Source organism: Salminus brasiliensis, chromosome 1 (genome assembly GCF_030463535.1).
Source record: "Salminus brasiliensis chromosome 1, fSalBra1.hap2, whole genome shotgun sequence".
NCBI lineage: Eukaryota > Metazoa > Chordata > Actinopteri > Characiformes > Bryconidae > Salminus > Salminus brasiliensis.
The window spans coordinates 12,411,229-12,432,799 of NC_132878.1; the positions used below are offsets into that span (position 1 = coordinate 12,411,229).

At 38.3% G+C, this 21,571-nt stretch overlaps 1 protein-coding gene across 2 annotated transcripts; it reads right to left on the bottom strand.

Moving 5' to 3' along the window:
• Positions 1 to 236: 236 nt before the first annotated feature.
• hmbsa (hydroxymethylbilane synthase a) lies at positions 237 to 19,578 on the bottom strand. Of its 2 annotated transcripts, none has more exons than XM_072692787.1 (14): positions 19,422 to 19,578; positions 15,933 to 15,986; positions 13,502 to 13,574; positions 11,760 to 11,809; positions 11,475 to 11,530; positions 10,222 to 10,299; positions 9,382 to 9,459; positions 9,178 to 9,253; positions 7,812 to 7,925; positions 6,862 to 6,900; positions 5,572 to 5,691; positions 4,290 to 4,343; positions 3,996 to 4,082; positions 237 to 2,783 (listed from the first exon to the last, which is right to left on the bottom strand). In XM_072692787.1, exons 1-14 carry the CDS (start codon positions 19,446 to 19,448, stop codon positions 2,613 to 2,615), a joined length of 1,077 nt encoding a protein of 358 aa, XP_072548888.1. In that variant the 5' UTR covers positions 19,449 to 19,578; the 3' UTR covers positions 237 to 2,612. The 2 variants fall into 2 exon arrangements, with proteins under 2 accessions (XP_072548888.1, XP_072548889.1); XM_072692788.1 differs by lacking the exon at positions 19,422 to 19,578 and adding an exon at positions 16,078 to 16,167.
• Between the last annotated feature and the right edge of the window lie 1,993 nt (positions 19,579 to 21,571).

Below are 21,571 nucleotides of genomic sequence, written 5' to 3' on the forward strand. Positions count from 1 at the left end.
CAGAAAAGGTTCTTTAAGATCATCCCTTTTCAATACAATATCGAACATTTTTTACAGCATTCTGTATAAAACCATCTATCAAAGTCTTCCACCAATCCAAAGAACTATTCTCCAGTCTAATCATCTAGCTGGTTCTTTAGGTTGCTACATAACCACATAAAAAACCCTATGTTTTAAGAGAATACATCTTGGGAAGCAGAGATCTCCTTGGAGTGTTCAAAAAACCTTCAGACAGCTGATAGAAAATCATTTTAATTTCAGTAGTTTAACCAGTATAGCTCCAGATTGCATTATCACAATAAGGCACGTCTCAAGATATAGGAACAACACACGCCAATAATTAACCTGCTGGATACTGACACACGTGTTTTAGACGGCTCAGTGGCACAACTGATATCCGGTTCTGGATAGAGAGAGATAATCTGCCCGCACCTTTCTTGAGAGAACATAACACAGTCATGTTTGCCCACTGAAAACAATAAAGGGCGGCTTCCTCGCCATAAATTAGGCCAGGCCCTGAATTAACACCGCTACTGGTGATACTTTTTTTAGTGCTCTACTAGGTCTAATCTGTGTCAGGACCTCCTAAGGGTTTGGCAGTGGGTAGGTAATAGAAGTATGCATGAAATAGCACCTTGTAGGAGACACTACAGATTCCAGCTAGACGCAGGACACATATAAGAGCAAACGTGGCTGTAGATGTAGATGTGCCTGATGTTAAAGTAATACGTCTCCTCTCACTAACACCGTCGGATATTCTTCACAGCAGAGCTAGTGAGAGCTGTCATAGGTTGATGGTAACGGACAAACGTCCAACCCACCAAAAGAGCTGAAACCATTTGAGATCACAATGAATCCCACTACTAATATGGTTACATATATTTGACATCATAACTGAGTAATGAAATGTTATCCGAGTGTACATTCGGAGGCATATGGGCTAAGTCTTTGCCTGAGATTTAGTGCAGTCGTAGTATGAACGTCAGTGTCTTCAGCACTAAAAGAATGATCAGCGTTGTGGTCACATTGGTAAATAGAGGCGCACGATACAATATAACACTCTGTTACTTCCAGTCATACACCACTGCATAGATCCTGCTCAGCCAGTACCTCAGGGGTGCTCGGATCAGGTCCTGGAGAGCTGGTGTTCAGCACAGTTCAGTGATTTCCCTGCTTAAACACACCTGATTCAACTCGCCTGGTGTGAGTGGGTGTGGCCGAGTGGAGAAATGAATATGGAGCATCTTTTAAATTATGCATAATTAACTAAATGTTAAGATGTAAACAAAGTCATTTAAAGTGGTTTGGTGTAAAATGCTCATTTCTGGAAAAATGTAAAGCCAAAATTAGTCACAGAGGTGGTGAAAAATAATAATAATAATAAAAAAAGAATTAACGTCTCTACAAATGAACCTACAGGTTATCCTAGAGGTGGGCAACCGGATGATATTTTATCATATCGTGTTTTTGTTTATTTATATACGATATCATAGATATCATGGATATCATCAGTGCTAAAAAAACACTGACCAACTGCACGCCACATTACAAACAGTGTAATTACTCCTGTTTGACTGGATGAAATGCAACAAGCTTGTGATACAAAGCACTGTAATTGGTATGAAAGTATTTAGACAATCGTTTTTAAAATCTGCTGCTACTAACGTACTAAAGAATGTCACACTACTGAGATAAATATTGTGTATCGTGAACTTCCTTTAAATATCTTCATATATGTTATATCATATCACCCATCCCAAGGTTATCCATGCACATGGCTGAAGATCTGGTTGACTGTAAAGTGATCAAAAACTGTGTCTAAAGATTATTTAATTGGCTCCAGTTTAATTTAAATGTTGAAGAGCTTCCAATGTGAAACTGAGAAATCTCAGTCACTTGTTGTAACAAAGCTGGAGTGAAGAGAAGCTTCCTCACCAGGTTCTTATTAGTATTTTTATGGTCCACCGTCAATGGTGCTGGCACCGGAATCTAATAATCATATATTATTATTATTATTATTATAGTCTGTCAACTTCAACTTATAGCATTATTTGTTACATATTAAACTAAGACCTTGGGATTAAGAAGCTAAACATCTTAAGTGCATCGAAATCCACTGGCTGATGCATAAAACACTGTTTCACTGTTTTTTGGGTCAAATTTTAGGATTTATATTAGGGCAAAAAGTGAAAAACAGCAGTGATAGGGATATATGTTTTTTTGTGTGTAACAGTGACAACCCAGCACATGGTGCTTTTGTAGATGGTTGGTAAATAGACAGTTGGTAAGTATCTCTAAAACGTCACATTTCACACCAAATCACTCTGAATGACTTCTAAAACACATCTTAAACACTGGATAATGCAGAATGTCCGAAAAGTCACATTTTCAACCAAACTGCTGGACACCAGCTCTCAAAAAACCCTCAACAACACCCATGCTGCACATGCAGACAGTTGGAAAATAATCTGTGGCTTTCTGAGATGCCCTTTACTCTGAATGTGGCAGGTGTTCGTGTGCAGTTTTCCAGTTCACAGTGTTACAAAAGGTTTATTGTGTAGGTCACAGGTCTCCCACAGGTCTTGCGGCACCACAGTGGCTGAAAAGAGCCATTATCTGGCATCATTCAGCTGCCTGGCCGTGGTTAGGATGTCCTTGGCTCCTTTGGTCAGCAGAAGGTTGGCAAGATCCAAACCTAGCTTCTCTGCAGCACCCAGAGCAGTCACAGATATGTTATTAGCTGTGACTGCAACATGGACTCGCTGTTCCGTGCTCTCGTGCACCTGAAACAAATGATGGATGGCTTTAGCACATTTGTCTCTGCAAGGTTTCTGCCAGTTCACACTTTTCCAGTAAGAGAGTGAAGGACCGAAGTGCTTTTATGTCTTTTGTGTGTTACTTGCCAATGCCAATAGCATCTTAACTTCCTGTTAGTGGCTGCGATTGCCTACAGCTGGTAGCTTCCACATTAACTGGGTTTGTCTGACAGCACTCATTGGATCGACCAACACACAGTACAGTGGAAAAGTCAAAGAAACTCAATGCAGAACTGAGAAGGATGACTGTACATTTACACAAGTCAGAAATGTCTCTTGAAGCCGTTTCTAAACAACTGCAGATTCCAAGTTGTGGCATACATAAGAAAAAGTTATTTGGAGTGTAGCCCATTTGCCAGAGTGGGGAAGAAGACCCAAACGGTTACCCACAGTTTTGAGGATGGCCAAGAACAGGACATTCTAGCCTACGCACACTGGCTAGGGAACATGCTCTTACCCACACTGGGTAAGAACATTTGCTAAATATGCCACCAATGTAAATGTAAACTGTACCTACAATGTTAAAGCCAACTAATGTAATTTGGGTTGGTTTCCATTCTTTTTTCCATCAGACTGGTTGAAGAAATGGATTCCAAACATCAAACACAAGGACAAGCTCTTGTCCTTAACCATAACAGGTCTTTCTGAACAAATATATTTCATATAAATAGTAAATAAATAAATAAATAAAGTAAATTAGACCAGAAACAAAAGATACCACCTGACCTGCACTTAAAAAGCTTGTAAAAGCTGATTAGTTGAATCAGGTGTGCTTGAGCAAAGATAAGTGAGGCAGAGTAGAAAGAAACCAAAGCATAAGGGAAAATGAGGTGTTTTAGAGGTGGCACTGTTATTATGCCAGATTCATCAAACCGAATCATGTAAAACTGCTTGTTTTCCTGTAATCTTCCATTAAAATGTACTGACATTCACCTGTCTCTACAACATCCTCTAATTATTACATCTCCATGCACCAGCGGGTCTAAAAAAAGGTCCAAAACTGATTGTGCTTCATGTTTTTAAAACTGAAGAGTCCATTCTGCCTTTGAGAAAGCATCTCACGTAATTGGATGAAGCCATTAGGTCTAAAGATAAAAAGATACAACAGAAAAATTGCATAATTGTGTGTGTGTGTGTGTGTGTGTGTGTGTGTGTGTGTGTGAGTGTCTGGGCTCTAACCTTGTTGTCTAGCTCAATGTTCGTCTGCATGGTGTCCTTTAAGCAGTCAGCACCATCCAGGCTATAAACCGCCCCTGTCAAATAGAGCTGTAGATAGAAAGAAGCTTGATTTAGCCCAGATTTATAAGCAAAACATCCAGCAAAACAAACACTCCAGCATAAGCAAACAAACTTATAGGGCCATACATCTAATCCAACCCAACTAGTAAGTTCACAGCTCAGCGACAGATACCTGACAGGGTGCTCAATCCTCCTTACGTGCAAGTTTAGTGAGTGTATGTGAGCATTACTTACCACAGAGTTTTTCACTTCTGTGTAGACAGCCACTGGTACACTACAGCCGCCTTCCTAAGAGCAGAGCAGAGAGAAGGATAATTTCAACACAAGAAAATGATAAATTACTAGCCAAAAAATAAAAAATAGTAGCCACAACTAGAAAACGTAGTATTTTTTTGTATTGATCACAATTCCATTGAAATACACCATAAGTCCAAATGTTTGTGGACACCCCCCTAATGAATGCATTCAGCAACTTTAAGTTGCACCTATTGCTGACACAGATACACACACAGCTTGTCTGTTCTGTGTAAAAAAATGTTGCCATTATGAATATGAGCCCACTAGCACCATGCCTAATGCTAGAAATGAGCTAGAGGGGTTTAAAACCCACCAGCATTGAGCTGTGGAACGTTGTTCTCTGGAATGATGGATGGTGCTCCATCCAGTACTTTTGGGATGAGTTGGGGAGATGGGGATGAGGTGGGGTGTTAATCATCCGACATCCTCACCTCATTGCATTGTTACTAAATGTAATCAAATCCTCACAGCAGTGCTCTAAAATGTAGTAGAAAGCCGCCTCTGGACACGAGACATTTGCTCCAACAATAGCATGATAGTGTGACTGTGCCTTTATCAGTTTAATTGTTTTTTACTCTTCTTGAAGCTAGAAAACTCAAAACATCCCATAATACAGTTGTGGTTGGAAGTTTACATACACTCATCATGGACATGAATGATTTCTATTAAATATGCACGTTGTCCCCTCATTCTTTTTCATACACAGTTCAAAGAAATCACTGAATTGAATATTGCCATTACATTTATGTCCATAATGAGTGCATGTCTACCTATGTTGTTGTTGTTCTGATGTTGCTTTGCGTTTTACCTGCATACCAGAAACCATTTATGTACCTAAACAGTCACAATTCATTTTAAAAACAGGCTATTTCTGTCCCTGTGATTTTAAGACCTGCTCAACTGATAGGCTGCTCTTTATTGTGTCTCGTTTATTGTGCAAGTTTAAAATGGTCTGTTTTTTACTGGAAATATTAAATAATGACCTACTTTGGGTACTTAATCTTAGTCTTAATTAGGAAGGTCAGACCCCAACTTCCAAATTTCTGACATCTGCTAAACCACAGACTGCAGTATGTACATTTTGTATAATGGGGAAGGTGCTAGAAAGGTAACACAATTGATTAGTCTCTCTACCTAGCATACAAAAAATGTAGTAATGTCTGTGAATGCAGCATGAGGTTGGCATTTCTCTTTTTGTGAATGAGCGAGGAAGACTAACCAGCTGTTTGAGGAAGGCCCTCTCCGCTATGCAGCGCAGCACAGTGTCAGTGTGGTGCAGAATAGACACCATCTCCAGGATATCCTGGTCTTTCGCCCTCACTTCTATGGCCAGCGCGCCCTGAGAAACAGAGTTCAATACATATGTGAGATACTTAACTGCAACTGCAATGATTTTAATGTCTTATTATATTATCAACTAAAAGTAATACATAGAATAAATAATATCTGAATATCATAAATATGTTTAACAATCCATTAGTGAATTTTTTTACTTATTTCAAATGTGAAAAAAGACATTTTGAAAAAACATCCTCAATAAAATGGCATTGCGATACTTCTAAAAGTATCAGTAATCGAATTTACGCAGTCTATGCATGTGTGAAAACAGGCCATGGTACCACAAATGAGCACAAAAGTAAGCAGTGTTTAACACAGAACACAAGAGTCTTTTTTCATTTTCTAGATGAAGTACTACATGTTCAAACAGCAGAAACCTGATTACTGTTTGACTAATGTAGACCCGGATTTGTCCCCTATCTGATTACTAAAGTGCATGTATACACATTGATCGGATTACTGACAAAACCTGATTTTGAAGAGCGTGGAAACACACTTATTGTAGGAGGAAATACGAGCTATTACGACATAAAGTGTCCCAACCTTTTCCTCACGAGAAAATTCTATTATTTACATTCTAATAATTACATTTTTCTCCCCATATTTCTATCAATTACATGTTTTATTGGTTTCATAATATTTCCTCCATCTCTTAATATTGCTGAACTAAAGATCAAATGGCCATATGGTTAAATATGTTAAAAAAGAAAAAGGTTTTTAAGGGGTTCCACATGACTGTAGACTTTATAATGCATTAAATAATTTGCTTGATTTGATCTATCGTGAAAAAACAGCCCTATGACGTGAATGTGCGTCATCATCCTTCAGCCAGGAATCACTTTGGGATTTTATCCATGGACTCTCAACTCTACACATTTCTCAGTTTTTCATTATCAGTGTATACAATGCCCCTCATTACGAATACATTCCAGCACAGCACAGCAGCAGAGCGGTATTTTGCCCTATTCGGCAACCGTTGACACAGATGGTTACACAGGTGTTTCCTATGATGCTGCTTTGCAAAACACAATGATCTCAGAATAAAGCTTTACACAATACACAACATAACTAACCAAGCTTGTAACAAATAATTGTCAAAAACAACAAACAGTAGCAGCTCATTTTAATGTAGTGTGAAGGTTCACTGGTCCTGTATGATCTGAGCACTCACCTGGCCTACAGCATACATGCAGTCTTCAGGGCCCAGGACCTGAGAGAGATACACAAGAGTTTCACACCAACATTACATACATTCGCATAATAAGCTTATATTACAAAAATAATAGCTTCCATGATTAAACAGTAAGTCACTCTGGGCAAATGAAGCTAATACTAGAGGCTCTTCTCTCTATCACCTGCTTCCACAAAAACAAACTGGACCATCCTCTTTCCGCTAAGACTCATGAAAGCCAAACTTGGGGAAGCGAGTGAAGGCAAGGCTAAAGGCTAACCAGCTACAATCTCTTCAGCTTGCTTTCAGCACATCACACTGAGAGGACACACCAAGAGAACAGCAAAACTATAGCAAAACTGAAGCTAAAACTATGAAACCATGCTATAACGTGGATGTGAGCTGGTCATTGTAGAGTAAACCAGCCAATAAAAGCAGAACCCATAATTCTTTACACATGGAAAATTAGTTTCATTCTAAAGAAAAATAACAGGGTTGTAAATAGGCTTGAAAAAAACTTAGCTGAGCATTATTTGGCAACTTTAATGTTAATATAACATAATAATGCCCATAAATGTCTACAAAGTTGTGATAAAGTAAATAAAAAATCAATTACAGTTTCCCCAGACCAACTTAAATGTGTAAACCTAGTTAAGAGACAACTATGTTTATACAAAAACACACAAAATATGCCTCCATGATCTGTAAGCTTTACAACAAAAACATTAATTCCACGTCTAATTAGCTTACAAATATTACGATTGTTAATTTTATATAACATGTTAAACATTTATGTAGTGTGTGTTTATGTGCTAAGAGGGTTTTTTGGTGTGATGCCACAGAGGAAACACATCTGGTATAAATTTTATTTTAAAAAAAGCTTGCTCTTCTGACACTGCTCCAAATAACCCTCTAGGCAGCTTCATTTTAGAGGGTGTACTCAGATGTACCTGACTGATGCGGCTCTCCCAGCCCATGCGCTTTAAACCAGCTGCAGCCAGAATGATAGCGGCGTAGTCATCCTTCTCATCCAGCTTCTTCAGACGAGTGTTCAGATTCCCTCTCTAATTCAGCTCAGTTAAGGATCAGCGGAATACACCACAGGTATACAAAAACAGAATTCATACCACAGCCAAAACACACTGGTGGAAATCACTGGTCCTATTAAAACTGTTTTAACTGTATTATATAAGAACTTATTTGATGTAGATCAAAAACACTTGAGGGTGTCTTTAACATAAATAATATATTGTACGTATCTAATTATACTGATTATTTGTCACATGCTCTGCCTCAAAATTGGTGAAGAGAAATAACGTGTATTTTGTTCCTAGAGACAATCGACGTAAGTTATAACTACCATGGCTGTTTTGTGTTTCTTCATCTCTGTGAGGTCATGGTTAAAATGTCTGACTACTTGATTTGGCTTTAGAAAAGATTTTGCCTTTTATATTGGGGGGAAAAAGCTGGACTCAATGCAGAGATGTTACTTTAGTATGTAACTTAAGGTCTATACAGAATGGCCTCTTGCCACACTTCAAGCACTTAATTAGTTGGTTCTCTAGCCCACTTCTTTAGATGCTTTTTTGCCTTAGCTCATAATTTTTAAATTCGGTATGTTCTTAAATTTGCATATTTGCAAATTCTGCCTAATATTGTGTACTTTCTCCTCATGCCACCAAAACACCCCTGACCCTGAAAGTATCCAGTGGTATTCTAGCACCAAGACATTGGCAGAAGTCTGGCTAGTCATGAGGTAGGTCCTCCACGGATCATATCAATGAGCCTTGGGCACCCATGACCCTGTTGTCAGTTTACTGATTGTCTTTCTGTGGAGCACTTTTGGTATGTACTAACCACTGCAGACCTGCCTGGTGTTTTGGAGATGCTCTAACCCAGATCTAGTCAAGTCATGACAATTTCAGCCTTTGTCAAAGTAGCTCAGACACTTGAGCTGTCCTATTTTTCTTGCATTTAACACATCAACGTAGAGAACTGACTGTTTAATTGCTGCCTAATATATCCACCCCTTGACAGATGACACTTTAGATGAAGATGATCAATGTTTTTCATGTTACCTGTCAGTGGTGCTAATGTTATGGCTGATTGCTGCATTTTTCCCTGCATGTATGGTCTCTTTGGAAATGATGCAGCCAGGCTACTTATTTAGTATAGTATACTTATACTTATGTAATACAACAGGTCTTATATTATTGACAAAAAGTGAATTCAAACTTCAGAATGACCAAATAATCAGTGCATTCAGACTCACACACAGGCATGCAGAGACACATTCAGTAGGTTATGGAGGGATACAATGTTTTCAAATTCCAGTTGAGGGAATCTTTTCTTCAGCTGGGCCGCTCGGCGGAGTGAGCTCGTGCCAATCACACTGTAAGAAGACACCAAGGTCATAGGGAGTAATAGCTTTGTCAACGTTCCGGCTTAAAAAGAAAGTTCCTATGCTAGACTGAGAACATGATGCTATCTATTTAAGAATCATGTCTATAAATGTTCTACCTCTTTTCTGGCAGGCTGTCCAAGGTGAGTCCAGCATTCTTTGGATGAAGCACCACAGCATCATGAGGGTTTTCACGCCTAAAACATCCAGAAAAGAGCTGTTTGGTCAGGGAGGCTCTTTCTCTCACACTGTTTTACAATCCCCCCCCCCCCAACACACACACAACTGAAAATCTTTTAATTATTAAATTAATATTACTTTTATTTTTTTCAATTTTTTTGATACAGTCAAAAAAGACTACTTTTGTGAAATGTCAGTTCAAACAGGTACAATGTACAATGTACATTAGTACTGGTAAAAATATGACTTCTGACATTTAAAAAGATGTTCAAAATTCCACAAAATATAATATATCATCTAAGTTTTCAGTTCTGGCCAAGAACAATTTCTTAGTTCCATCTTATTACTTTTAATGGCAGTAACAATTGTTACTAGCATGAATAATTATTATTTTATGTAATTTTTATGCAATTCACATAATGCTACCAGAGCTGGGAGGGTGGAGCTAGCATGCACTTTCTCCAAGTCACATGAAAAGAGCCCCTGCATTTTCTCGAACTACTGCTAATGTAACATCATTGGACGCTTGGAGGAGAACGCTAACTGTCAGTTCCATTAGCTACCAGACGTCTGCAGGAACCAGCATCATGCTCAGTGATGGGGGGGGGTTGATGGTAGGCCTTCCAGAGAGAAAGTTAGGCTAGTTGTGCTCTTTCAGACCCCACAGATCTCCCGATAATGGACCCAAAACATAGATGGCTGTGCCACTTAGGATATGTTTCATGTAGCATTCAATCTGCCAACCAAACCAGCTGAATGGAAGTTCCCCAAAAACTTACTGTAGAACGGCACCGATAGTGAAGCCAGGAGGCAGGGAGGTAGGCAGGTCTTTCAGAGAGTGCACAACAAGATCCACCCTGGAGGAGAAAATAAAAAGAAAAAAGTTACAGAAAATCAAGTCACTGCAATCGGGAAACTGTCACAGTAGCAGTCAAACATCAGAAGATTTAGCTATTTTGCACATTTTTGGATAACAGGAAAACATTAAAACTATACAACGGCACATTAACCAATTAAAGCAAAACAACTGATAAAGTAGTCTTTACGCAGCTTTACACATTCTTGCATTTGTTGTCTCAAGCTATTTCTTTACCAATCTCCTAGAATGCTTTTCTAACAGGCTTGATGACAATTGAAGAAAAACTTTTTATTCCTGAAAAAATACATTTCAAGCATTGTAAGTACAGGAATGATGATCCAAACATGCATTAAATGAGGTGTATGGCTAAGATTGAAACGTGATCGCCAATTTGCATCAAATTGCATCATTCAGGATTCAGTACTGAAGTCTAATTTCTCAATGGAAGATTCTGCATGACACCCAGCTAAATCATGTGTGCCCAAACTTTTGACTGGCACTGTACATGTAATTTGTCAGTAGGAAAGACACACACAGTACATCAAGCCCATTTTTAATTAAAGGGGTGGAGGTATGTAAAGACAACTTTGTTACTACCCAGGCAATTCAGTCCACAAATGGAAACGGAGGTGCAAAACCACAAGGACAGATCCACAAATTAGGCCTATAGCAGTCTAGCCCCACCTACTAATTATGAAGTTAGGAGAATTGTTTCAACCCAGACATCTGTGAGACTGGAATTGCTAATGTTGATAAAAAAACTGTTGAAAATGTAACTAAATAAATAAATATGGAAAATAAATACAATTTTTGGATAGTGGCTTTTGTGCAACTCGTCAACTACATTAAATGTAAAAAGATGAAGCAAAAACAAAAACACCATATTAATTGCCATTTATGATGGCGAGCTGGGTTGTTAGAGGAGACTGCTGTACCAGTGTTCTCACAGCAGATGGCGCTACACACCCAATAGTAGTAGATCCAAGCAGAGGCTTTTGGTTTAAATTCTATAAAACTTAATCAAATGGAGCAAAGCTCACATTTGTTATTTTGTTAGTTTTGTTATGCTAATTAGCAGTGATGTGGTTTCAGCCAGGCTTAATCCAGTTTGGTCACTTTGTGGGCAGGATCCCACAATAGGGCCTCAGTTTGGACACAGGGGCTAAGGCTTACTCGTTTCTCTCAAGGGCATTCTCCAGTTCTTTGGTAAATAAGCTCTTCTCTCCAATCTGCAACAATAGGAAGGAAGATACAGTTTCAGTAGCTTTAGCTGAACAGTAGGTGCACGATTCATTTTGTGCAATAATTTACAACATATTTAACCACATATCATATTTAAGACTAGTAACAACAACAGAGACAACAAGCCTTTAAAAGACAGCAACACACATGTGAAATGAGTTTCTTTATTAGTAACTGTATTGAGCATTCAGTATCACCTGGTTTATGTTATATTACCTTTGATAATGCAGTGTCCAGGATTTTGTCCCCGATTGTCGACATGGCAACTGTAAGACACATAGGAAACGCTTAACAAAAATGCAATTGAGCAAACTGACTCCATTTCTGACATCAGCGCTGATCTCTTGACACAGACAGGAGGATTCATCGGGGAAGGAGACGAGAGGAATGGTGTCGATTACACAGTCCCAATAAAACACAATCGCTCAACTGTCTGGACAGTTTGCGGAGAAGAGAGCAACAAAAACAGTCAGAGGCAGAGAGAGAACAGTGGTGAGGGAGACATGGGGGGTGGAAGCCAATAAACAAAAAGGAGAAACTGGAGCAGTTATGAGTACATGAGAAACATGTATTCATTAATGTTTATCTTCTTCTACCTTATCCATGTATCATCTTGATTAATCAGCAAGATTCATTGGAAATCATTTATATGCATTTTTGTAGGGATGACTAATCCAAGTATCTTTATGCTAAGTATCGTCCAAGGACAATCCAATCTGATCTGATCTTTGTGCTTTCATAGGGAACCCAGTCAAATCAATTAAGTAAGATATGCTGGCAATGAATGCAATTTATATAAGGTGACATTCTTGGCTGATATGTTGAATTTGAGCCTACCTTTTTAAAACAATCTTTTATTATTATTTCTATTCTATTATTCTGACACCATTTACCAGAAAAGGTGTGCATTACTGCCACCGGTAAAGCAGAACATTTCTGCAGTAGCTTCCTTTTTAACTAGTCGTGTTTCAAGAGCGAAAGATATGGTGGGAGTTTATTTTCCACACTGGTTTTGGAGGCATGGCCAAAAACAGCAACAGCCTTTGCACAGCTGCACACATTTTCTTGGCCATGTTAGGAGGGCTAACTACCTAACTAACTATTACTTTTATTATAGTGATTATATATTTTTATATTGTTTTTATAGTTTAGGTTTTCTTGGGAAATTATTATGGAATATTTGGAAGGCTAAAGGCAGTTTTACAATTCGCTGTTTTTCTTTTTAACTGGATACTCAAATAAAATGTGATTACTTTATTAATAACATAATTGACAGCCTTAGAAAATGATCATTTTTAATCAAGGTGTCTTGTATGTATTTTACTGAATATTCATGCACATTACAAAACTTGATATTAAGTAGTTGATCTCTAGAAGCTCTACTGGTAAAAATATTATAAGTCACATGCATCATTTCTTCTCTAATACTTATATTTGTCACCTTGCCTTAAAAACACCTCCAATATTGTCAGGTAAGGATTCCAGCAGTCTCTGGAGATTGAGTACCTATCCTATCCTGTCCATTTCAGCCCACTCGTCCACAAACATCCAAGCAGAACACAACACCCGTGCTCCCACATTCCAGGATGACCACTCTCGGCTGAACAGATTGCAATCCTTTTGTGACTGGTCCAACAGACACTAGGTACTCGACCAAAAGAGAAAATCCCCAGAGCTCTACCACAGTCTGCCATTTGGAACAGCAGGCCAACTCTTTCTGAAATGTTCACCCAGTCAGCTGAAGAGTGGACTAAAATCACTTAGGACTAGGACTGGTATAATTCTTACCTGACTTAATAAGGCAAGACACATAACCATGTATTATTAAAAAAAACACTAAGCATGATTCATTTCAGAGTATTATGGTCTCCTTATTGAAATGTGTTTATTAGTGTCTAAGCTTAGAGGTATCCAATGTCCAGTGAGCTTATTCCAGCCAATGTTTCAGAGACTCATACCTATCTCTATCTTCAGATCAGGATACAGCTCCTTCAGCTTCTCCGCTACACTGTCTGTCTGGATCCGGGCCAGCTGCAACACACACACAAACAGTAGATGTCAGAAGAAAAATATGAGGCAAGTCCTGCACCTTACACATGTAGGCTAATTCATACAACAGCACCATCAGCTCTACAAATCAGCATCATCTGCTTACTGTCAGACAAGGATATCTCCGAAATGATAAGACGCTTTTTTCCCTATTTCGGATAATTTTATTGGTCTGTTCATCGTTACAATTTCACACAATGTCAGGAGCAGCTGACATAACAGTTTGTACCAATGACACAAATGGAGATGGTTTTGGATCCACCAGCAATGACAGGGCTAGTTCTGAACAACTTTGATTCCTAGGACAGTGTTATTAGACAGCTGAACGCGTTTGGAAGAGAACGCTAACCACCAGTTCTGTTACATCAGCTAACGGACGACAACACCAGAGCTGAGGGGGACCTTCCTTATTTAATTTCCATCTCCCACCAATGACAGTAGAAAACATGGACGCTGTGGTTCCTTTCCCTTCCTTTCTATAGCAATGAATCCAAAACTGTCTGCCATGTTGTCAAATTTGCAACCAGAACCTGTGTAGTAGAAAAGAGGTGGAGCCAACCTGCCCACTCATTTATTTAAGACCTGCCTCCTTCTTCTAGAACAAGCGTGTCCCAAAGCGCCTTCACTGAGCTTACAGTGTTGAAGCACAGTGGATTCTTTCACTGGATACCCAGTTTGTCCAGTAAGTGTAAAGTTTCAACAGTAAAATGCAGTTCATGTAACTTCGTGTAGTTCATTTAGTACGTTCAACTAAAACTCCATATAATGAACAGAAAAGGCACAATCCAGGTCATGCGGATTGTGGTCTCTTCCAGCAAAGGCTGTCAATCGCTTTATTTCTACGTGTAACTCCGCCTTCTTATAATATAGCTGAGTAACATTTTAAAAATTGTGCCAATATTAGAAAGACAGTTTAGAGGAGAAAAATGAGATGGAAAATGGGTGTGGCTTAAAGCTGAAATTAGTATAAGGTGCTGCACCTGACTAACTGCAACAGATTACAGGCTAGAAATCCTGATGTTAATTAAACATGCACAAGGAATGCAATTTAGACAGATAATCAGTACCATATACGTGTTGAATTTTGTTACCCAACCCTACTTAGGCCCCATCGCTGACTGTGATCATATTATTTTGTAAGCATTTTTTTTCATCAGGAAAACACTAAATTAATTAAAATAATCAATATACTGAATAAAGTGAGCCTCCTAAAACATAAGAAACAAATTAAATAATTATGATATGCTCATGGGGTCCTAAGAAGATACCACTGACTGGGTTAGACTCTATTATGACTGTACCACTATATACCACTCATACTAAGGAATGGCTCTGAGTTACAATATGTTATATGAAGCTTATATTGTTCATGTCATGGCTGATAAATAAGGCAAGAGTAAGATGAACCTGGCCACTCCCAGCAATCTCTGGGGAGCCAGATGAAGACTGGCTCTTATCTGATCACAGCACAACATTCGACACACCCGCCCGCTCTCGTTCATCAATCCACCCTCAGCTCATCAATGCTCTTTTAAAATGCTGTGGAATCCTATTAGAAATGTGTATTATCAGATTATTAAACCTGAATTAATGGGATAAAGTGCACATGTAATCTGCAACTGTGAAATTGCAGCGAAATTATTATTATAATATTTTATGCAGGATTTAAATAAATCATCTATAAAATTATTTGATGGCTTAATTTCTTAACAGAAAATCTTTGCTAAAATTGTGTCAATGGGGCTATGACATGGTATGCACTTTTTTTGGGTCCAAGTCCACTGTTTTCTTTTCAATTAATTTGATAAATACACCACATTTCACATAACTGTATTATCCCTTTATGTGTATACATGTTCACTGCACTAAAATAAAATTTCACTGTAGATATTAATGCATCCCAAAGTCACGTGGTGCACCTATATGCAAAGTAAGTACACTATTAAGCACTTATAAGTCATGGTGAGATTGGGTCAGGTAGTGTGACCCCAGGAAAACCATTAAAATATGAAATTATTATAACAATTTCTATATTATACATAATATATTTGAGTTAATGGGCAGTAAAGTTTATACGGGTGTCAAAATACAAAAAAAACAAAGATGAGTCTATACATGTTTAACTGCTAAATAACTTTAAAATGTAATGTTTTGTTGAAGTTTGTTTAAGCCACAGGATATTTTCTGGGTGGTAAAATGGATGACCCAGTATAATGAATTTAGACCATTATAAAAGTTAGGAAACAAATCTATAAAACAAACATTACATATTTAATTATAATCAAACTAGACGTTTGCGAGCCAGAGATTTACATCCCTACAATGAATATATCATCTTACCTGGCTTTTCCTGGTTCCCATTCGAATGACCCGGGTGACTTTTCCATTTCCTTCCTAAAAAACAGAAGCCAAGTTACAAATCTCATCGGAAGACCAACATCCAGTGTTTCAGCACCTGTGGGTGACACTGGCCATCAGAACTCACTCTTATGTACTTGAATGGTCCTTCCATGTTCAGTCCCTGGCAGTTTAAATGTTCTCTGTTGAAGACTGTTGTGTGCCCTTCTGCCCAAGACCTGACGAATGAATGAACTCTGGGCTAGTTAAGGGACGCTCTCTCTTCCTGAAGGGCCCAACCCCACGCCCTGCATCTTCTGGACAATGCTGATAAGTCATTGTTAGCTGGTGTATGTGTAGTGTGTGTGGCGTCAGATACACACTCATTTCTTTACAAGACTGCCACTGTTCACCACTATTCAGTCATCTTAAACTGACATCAAGTCTTGACTGTCCTGAAGGAGGAGGCAGAACGGCTTAACTGCCACTCAGCTTTAACAGCACCATTAAGAGTCTTAGTGGGTTCAGAGACGGTGACAGTTTCATCTGACTAACTGTTGACCATGTTTTCTCAAGATGAGCAGCCTGATCAATACAAGCTCATAGTTTATCATCCACTTTTAAAAAATCATGCAACAATGATTATTAGTGTAGTGAAGTTAAAGTGAAAGTTTCTGCACAATTAAATTGTTGGTGTAGACACAGTCACTCAGAGAGGGTTGAAATGAAATTGTGTGATACATTATTATGGTAAAATACATGGTAACTTTCCAACTTTCTTACAGTGCTGGTGACCCAGGGGTCACAAATATGGACATTGTCACATTTCCGGCATAACATTTGAATTATTTTACACAGGCAGAAGAATGCAGTGTTAAAAGTCATCCCCACTGACCTTTCCCTCAATTTAATAACTCGTTCCTCCAATTTAGCAATCCGGCCCCTTGATTTAATAAATAAAGGGGACACTTTAGTAAAACTGAAGGAAAGTGTTATTCAACTTAGGGAACGATTTATTACACTGAGGGAACAATTTATTAAATTAAGGGATTTATTAAATTGAGGGAAGAGACGATCAAACTGAGGGGACGATTTATTACATTATGGGAATATTTTAGTTAATTAAGGGATTTATTTAATCGAGGTAACAGACTGTCAAACTGAGGGAACAGACTGTCAAACTGAGGGAACGATTTATTAAGTCGAGGTAACAGATGGTCAAACTAAGGGAACAATTCATTAAAACGAGGTAACAGACAGTCAAACTGAGGGAACGATTTATTACATTTTGGGAATATTTTAGTTAATTAAGGGATTTATTAAATCGAGGTAAAAGACTGTCAAACTGAGGGAACGATTTATTTAATCGAGGTAACAGACTGTCCAACTGAGGGAACAATTTATTTAATCAAGGTAACAGACTGTCAAACTGAGGGAACGTTTTATTAAATCGAGGTAAAAGACTGTCAAACTGAGGGAACGATTTATTTAATCGAGGTAACAGACAGTCAAACTGAGGGAACGATTTATTTAATCGAGGTAACAGACTGTCAAACTGAGGGAACGTTTTTTTAGACTGAGGTAACAGACTGTCAAACTGAGGGAACGTTTTATTCAATCGAGGTAACAGACTGTCAAACTGAGGGAACGATTTATTCAATCGAGGTAACAGACTGTCAAACTGAGGGAACGATTTATTCAATCGAGGTAACAGACTGTCAAACTGAGGGAACGAATTATTTAATCGAGGTAACAGACTGTCCAACTGAGGGAACGAATTATTTAATCGAGGTAACAGACTGTCAAACTGAGGGAACGATTTATTTAATCGAGGTAACAGACTGTCAAACTGAGGGAACGATTTATTTAATCGAGGTAACAGACTGTCCAACTGAGGGAAGGATTTATTTAATCGAGGTAACAGACTGTCCAACTGAGGGAAGGATTTATTTAATCGAGGTAACAGACTGTCAAACTGAGGGAACGATTTATTTAATCGAGGTAACAGACTGTCCAACTGAGGGAATGATTTATTTAATCGAGGTAACAGACTGTCCAACTGAGGGAAGGATTTATTTAATCGAGGTAACAGACTGTCAAACTGAGGGAACGATTTATTTAATCGAGGTAACAGACTGTCCAACTGAGGGAAGGATTTATTTAATCGAGGTAACAGACTGTCAAACTGAGGGAAGGATTTATTTAATCGAGGTAACAGACTGTCAAACTGAGGGAACGATTTATTTAATCGAGGTAACAGACTGTCCAACTGAGGGAAGGATTTATTTAATCGAGGTAACAGACTGTCCAACTGAGGGAATGATTTATTTAATCGAGGTAACAGACTGTCCAACTGAGGGAAGGATTTATTTAATCGAGGTAACAGACTGTCCAACTGAGGGAAGGATTTATTTAATCGAGGTAACAGACTGTCCAACTGAGGGAATGATTTATTTAATCGAGGTAACAGACTGTCCAACTGAGGGAACGATTTATTTAATCGAGGTAACAGACTGTCCAACTGAGGGAACGATTTATTTAATCGAGGTAACAGACTGTCCAACTGAGGGAACGATTTATTTAATCGAGGTAACAGACTGTCAAACTGAGGGAATGATTTATTTAATCGAGGTAACAGACTGTCAAACTGAGGGAATGATTTATTTAATCGAGGTAACAGACTGTCAAACTGAGGGAACGTTTTTTTAGACTGAGGTAACAGACTGTCAAACTGAGGGAAGGATTTATTTAATCGAGGTAACAGACTGTCCAACTGAGGGAAGGATTTATTTAATCGAGGTAACAGACTGTCCAACTGAGGGAACGATTTATTTAATTGAAGAAAAATATTAGAAAATACTATATCAATATATAGCAATAATATAATATAAATATTATTAGTAAATTAGTAAATATTATTTAGAATATAAGTCTAAATATTATTTTTCTATCTTGATACTCCAGGTGCTCCGTATGTAGCAGCTACCTCTCAAACATAAAGGTTTTTTAAGTATAGACCAAGTTGGTCCAAACTCTCAGAATCACTGTAAAACAATGCAATCGGGCACCAGGTTTCCGTCATTAACGCATTACTGTTACTCTCTAGGTTTAGTGAGGGGGGAGCTTTCACACGTGACTTGACTGCCATCAAAACCCCTTTACTGAGCCCATGTGAAGACTGAACCGCCTTAAACTAACTTCTCAGTTGTAAACACAAACGTTAAACGACTAATAAACTCGTTGAACTCGGTCCTTTTTAGCATTTCCGCCAATGAACACTTGTAAAAACTTAAAAGTTAAGAACATTTAAAAAGCTCGTTTCAACCGCGTTTCTATGTGACCGCCTTCTCTTCTCTGTCCTCCAATGAATGTCGGACAGTTAACCGCCAGCCAATAGCACACTTTAAATGCGTTGATTGACGTTTCGGACAACCAATGACATGCAGGCACTGGCGCTTCGCCCCTCAATCACGAAACTCTGGTTTAACTTACGGGACTCGAGCTCACTTCTCCAGACATTTCCCTTGCCGAACAAAATTTCCAACGGCGAAACCAGTCGTCTTGTCTCGGTCATTGATGACTTTGAGTCATTCAGGCGAAACGACGGTGGTTAGTTTACATGTGTGACTGGTTTTTAATATAATCTTCGCCGCCGGTCATGACCAACACTACAAGCGCCGGTGTGTGACCTCGTCTGGAATGTCACTTCCCTGATGAAGGGAAGTTCGATTCAGTTTACTGAACCGACTCTTTTGAACTGCCCATTTCAGTGAATCGCTTCAATGATTCGTTGTGGTTATTTAGTTGTATTTATAATGACTGTCAACACATGGTCAGTGTAAGTTATTTATTTGATCGATTTGTTTAACCTGGAACAGTAGTTGGGTGCCTTGGCCAAGGGCACAGACAGCGGCACCCATTCAAAATGTCACATTAATGTAATATAATCAGACTTGTGTCTTTGAGCTCTGGTCCAATAGACAAAAGAGTGTTTTACTGTATATGTGGCCTGGCAATAGAAAATATACTCAAATTCACAAATACTCAAGTAATTGTACTTCATTGCTACTTCAAAACATTTTCAGTAGAAAATGCATGTTTTATTACTACTTATATAATCATTTAGATCGCCAAAATACTCATTATAAATCTAAAAGAGCAGTTTTCTTTACTTTTCTTTACTTTTGTGTTTGTTTGTTTGAGCTTGGCAAGAGAGTACGGCAATGGCATGCCAGTAACACTGCCAATATATTTTATTACATTATAGTACATTACATTACATTATATTTGAGTGATATTACCTGTGTAACATTATTCAAATATAAGTCGCTCTAGGTAAGAGTGTCAGACAAATGCCGGAAATTTAGAGTTTTTACATTTACATATTTTTATAAAATCAATCACCCCAAATTAATAAGAGTGTATTAATGAAACTGGCCACATTGATGTGAATTTGTCTTTGTGTGAGACCTAGTACTGTAGACACATCACCGACAACACAAAACATTTAAAACATTAACTTCTTACATTCGTTTATATATTTAAGTATGTTTGGATATATATATATACATTTTATTAATTCATTCATCTTCTTATCTGCGTTTTCCTGGTCAGGGTCACAGTAGGTCTGGAGTCTTTCCTTTATTATTGACTTCAAGGCAGGAACCCCCTGGACAGCCCGGGGGCAATTTAGCATGGCCAGTTTCCCTACCATGTGTTTTTGGGAGGTGGGAGGAAACCGGAGTACCTGGAAGAAACCTACACAGGCACGAGTAGAGCACACCAAACTCCTCACAGAGACTTTAATGGAGATAGTAGTAATTCGATTTTGCCCAAATTAAAATTCGACACTTTTTTCACTCCTGCTTTGACTGATCATAAACACAACAGTAATGGCAGGAGATGCTGATGTTCTGTCAAATTATGCAACCTTGTTAAAATGTCATACCATTTATTGGTACAGATGTCTAAATGTGTAGGGAGGCCCTCTGATCACCTAAAAGAACCACATCTGACATCTGAGTCCCCCTTTCCTCACCTAAATGACTCCTCTGAAAATGACTAGCCCAGCTCTGTTAATTTCGCATCAATAAACATTGCCTATGTGTCACTTGAGTAAAACTTTGTTTTATTCACAGACTCAAATTATTTGAGCATGTGAATCGGTTCGAAGGGTTTATTGAAAAAGAGCCGATTCAAACGAAGCAGCTTGTTCACGAGTCGAACGTCGCTACTTCCGTCTGCTACTACAGCAGTGTGGAGTCAGTGTGTGTGTTTATGGGCGTCATGCTGGCGCACCGCTGCGCATACGAGTGAATGGGCTTTTAATAGTACTAATAAAACATTTGAGATTCAGCATTTAATACTACTATAATATATATATAAAATATAACTATTTAATAGAAATGAGAGAGAAATTTCTATTTAATAGAAATGTGAGAGTTTTTAACTAATATATATATATATATATATATATATATATATATATATATATATATATATATATATATATTTGTTAAAAACTCTCACAGAAAGAAATAACCAATTAAATGTTGGTTGGTGTGGCGCAACAGATAACACCACCATGTGCCAGAGTGCTACCACACCATGTGGGAGACCGGGATTCAATTCCCAGTCTGAGT